Source organism: Antrostomus carolinensis, unplaced genomic scaffold (assembly GCF_000700745.2).
Source record: "Antrostomus carolinensis isolate BGI_N321 unplaced genomic scaffold, ASM70074v2 scaffold41297, whole genome shotgun sequence".
NCBI lineage: Eukaryota > Metazoa > Chordata > Aves > Caprimulgiformes > Caprimulgidae > Antrostomus > Antrostomus carolinensis.
In genome coordinates, this window is record NW_010330252.1 from 8,251 (window position 1) to 11,563 (window position 3,313).

General features: G+C 56.5%; 1 protein-coding gene across 1 annotated transcript in view; it reads left to right on the top strand.

Moving 5' to 3' along the window:
* RAB11FIP3 (RAB11 family interacting protein 3) overlaps window positions 1-3,028 on the top strand; it is a 9,769-nt gene extending 6,741 nt beyond the window's left edge. Inside the window, 3 exon segments of the mRNA XM_010172871.2 lie at window positions 760-915; window positions 1,302-1,442; window positions 2,813-3,028. Of these exon segments, the coding sequence (XP_010171173.2) occupies window positions 760-915; window positions 1,302-1,442; window positions 2,813-2,926 (411 nt within the window). The 3' untranslated portion in view covers window positions 2,927-3,028.
* Window positions 3,029-3,313: the final 285 nt, after the last annotated feature.

Genomic DNA, 3,313 nt, shown 5'->3' on the forward strand with positions numbered 1-3,313 from the left:
CCTTTCCACTGGGCAGCTCTCCAGCCACTCTGCCCCAAGCCTGGAGTGTTGCGTGGGGTTGGTGTGACCCAAGTGCTGGTACTTGTCTTTGTTGAACCTCATATAATTGGTCCTGGCCCATGGATCCAGCCTGTCCAGACCCTCTGCAGACCCTCCCCACCCTCCAGCAGATCAACACTCCTGCCCAGCTTGGCGTTAGCAGGCAGGAGGAGAGGGCTGCAGGGCTGCTGGGGTGAGAGCTGCCAACTGCTGTGTGCTTGGGGGCAGAAACACAGCCCCCCCGGCCCCTTCCAGGTGTCTGTGGTGGGTGATTCCAGCTGGAGGCCCAGCCAGGGTTTGCTGTTGTGGTAGAAAAGGAGCTTTGGGCCTCAAAGTGGGAATTATTGTCATTTTGGTGACGCCGAGAGCCCTCAGCTGAGCCGGGGATCGGCAGTGCTGTGGCAGGAGGCAGCTGCCTGAGCGTTGCCCACGTTGCCAGGGGGTCTATCTGCTGCTGCAGACCCAGAGCCACCAACAAAGTTCTTCCAGGGCTGCTCTCCTGTATTTAGGTAGCTCCCCCTCTCTTGTTTGCCAGAAGTGTTGGGGAGGAAGGAGAAGCCATGTGCCCCCCCCAGAAAGGGTCTGTTAATCCCGCTGCAGCACTCGATGGGGTTGCTCCCAGCTGGGGACAGCCCGTCTGTCACACCAGCCACGACCAGTGCGAGCTGCTGCACTTGCAGGGGATGCGACACTCAGTTGTCCTCTTCCCTTGTGCTGCAGCTCATTGAGGACCTCAGGAAGCAGCTGGAGCACTTGCAACTCTTCAAACTGGAAGCTGAGCAGCGAAGAGGCCGGAGCAGCAGCATGGGGCTGCAGGAGTACAACAGCAGGACACGCGAGACGGAGCTGGAGCAGGAGATCAAGCAGCTCAAGCAGGTGTGCAGGGCTGAGTGGGGAGGGAAGCTCTTGCTCTGCAAAAGGGAATGGAGATTCCCTGACACCAAGGAGTGGGCAGTGGGGCCTGGGGGGGTTTTCTCCCAAGGAGCCACCTCTCCTGGATCCCATGGATCTGGCAGACAGGAGAGGTTGACTCCTCCTTCTGAAGGACAGCATGTACAGAGCTCCTCGCTCTGCTGTGTCCTCTGGATCTCCCCAGCATATCCCATGTTTCCAAAGGTTCTCCAGGCTCTGCCAAGACTGAGTCAGGAGACCAGGCACTGTGTGAGCTGCTGGTTAGGATGAAGGCTCCTGCCTTCCCCAGCTGGATCTGCTCTGAGGGCACCACGTGCTTCAGCACCATCTGGTTTGTCTGTTGTGAACAGGATAACAGGAATCTGAAGGAGCAGAACGATGAACTGAATGGACAGATCATTAACTTGAGCATCCAGGGAGCCAAGAACCTCTTCTCAGCCTCCTTCTCTGAGTCCCTGGCAGCAGAGATCAGCTCAGTCTCCAGAGACGAGGTAAGTGCCATGGGGTACTGCTTACTTCAAACCACATCTTCCTGGGGGGGCTGGTGCATCTTCTCTCCTCTCAGCCAGCTGAGGGTCTGGGAGGAGCTGAGGGGAGACCTTCTGTCTCTGTCCAAGTCCCTTGGAGGAGGGTGGAGAGAGGTGGGGATGGGTCTGTTCAACCAAGGAGCAAGGGACAGGACAAGAGGAAATGGCCTAAAGTTGCACCCAGGGAGGTTCAGGTTGGATATTGGGAAAAATTTACTTACTGGAAGAGCAGTCAAGCATTGGAACAGGCTGCCCAGGGAGGTGGTGGAGTCACCTTCCCTGGTGGGATTTAACAAACAGGCAGATGAGGTGCTCAGGGACATGGGTTAGTGGTGGCATTGGCAGTGTTGGGTTTATGGTTGGACTCCATGATCTTAAAGGTCTTTTCCAACCACTACAGTTCTGTGAGGTGGCCCTGGCTGTGGCACAGCTCACTCCTAAAATTCATCTGAAAGTTGTCGTGAGCAAAGAAATACCCACACAACTATTTGAGGAGCCTGCAGGACTTTCCCTGGCAGCCAGCCCTCCTTCCTGGGAACAGGGGAAGCTTTGCCTGCCCCGTGACTGCCTTCCTCTTCCTGGGACAGCCCAGCGAGCATGGGGTGTGTCTGTCTGTCTGTCTGTAACTGTCTTAAAACAGATCTTAAACCAGATCTTGGCTTCTCTGGCACATGCTCTCTGCTCCGTGGTTGTACCCCAGATATGAGTGTGTGAGCAGGCGTGTCAGAGTTATTTCTTTTGGACACTGAGAAGTGTAATGGGACAGCACACACGTTTGTTTTGAGGGCCAAAGAGGGATGTGATGCTCTCTGCTTTCTCCACGGTTCCCATTTAGCTGAGAAATTGAGGAAGGACAGGAGTGAGCAGGGCCACCAGCTGAGGACATCTCCTCTTGGGCCAAAGCTTGCTCAAGGAGGGAGAAGGGCAGCCCCAGGAGTACCAGCAGATGTTCCTCCAGCAGTGGAATCTGGGCAGCAGGCTCATCCTGCCGTGCCTGTGCTCCTCACCTGGGGCTTTGCCTTCTGTGGCTGAGCACCCAGCACGTGGTTTGGAGATGTGGGGGTGCAGGGGAGACCCATGGAGGGTAAGGACATGGCACAGGGCAGGAGTGGGGAGTTGAGCTGGGTGTGACAGAGCCTGCAGGAGTCATTGCTCTGCAGGTCCCCTGGTCCCTGGGCACCACGCTGTGAACTTGTACCTGGCCAGGAACAGCCCAAGCTGGAATGAAGAAGGAGGGAAACCTCCGTGGGTGCTCAGAGCCAGGAGATACCCCACTCCTGTCCCTGGGCAGCCACAGGAGTCACCCCTCACTCCCTTCCTCCCTCCCTTTGCAGCTCATGGAAGCGATTCAAAAGCAAGAGGAGATCAACTACCGCCTGCAGGATTACATCGACAGGATCATCGTGGCCATCATGGAGACCAACCCCTCCATCCTGGAAGTGAAGTAAGGGCGGCCGAGAGCCGCTGGCTGCGGATTTGGTGCTCTGAGAGGATAAAGAGGAACTCAAAAGGTCTTTGCTCTTGATGAAGGCACAAGGGAGCATCACGTCAGGTCACTGGGTGAATTAACCAGCGGACCAGGGGGAAAAAGAAAACCAGCAGCCAGGCTTTGTTGTCTGACTCCGTTATTTTGAAACCCTTCTGGTTTCCAGGGGTGAAAGGGAACCTGGAGAAGAAACACAGGCAACGGACAGCTGGAGGAAGCTACCTGTGAAGCTGGGAACTGTCCCCACAGCGGCGTCAGACCCTCTGGCGTGAGGGGTGCGACCAGGAGCTTGGCCACCGCGAGGGCTGCGAGGAGAGGGATTCTCTGAACTGGGAGATAATGGGATGGA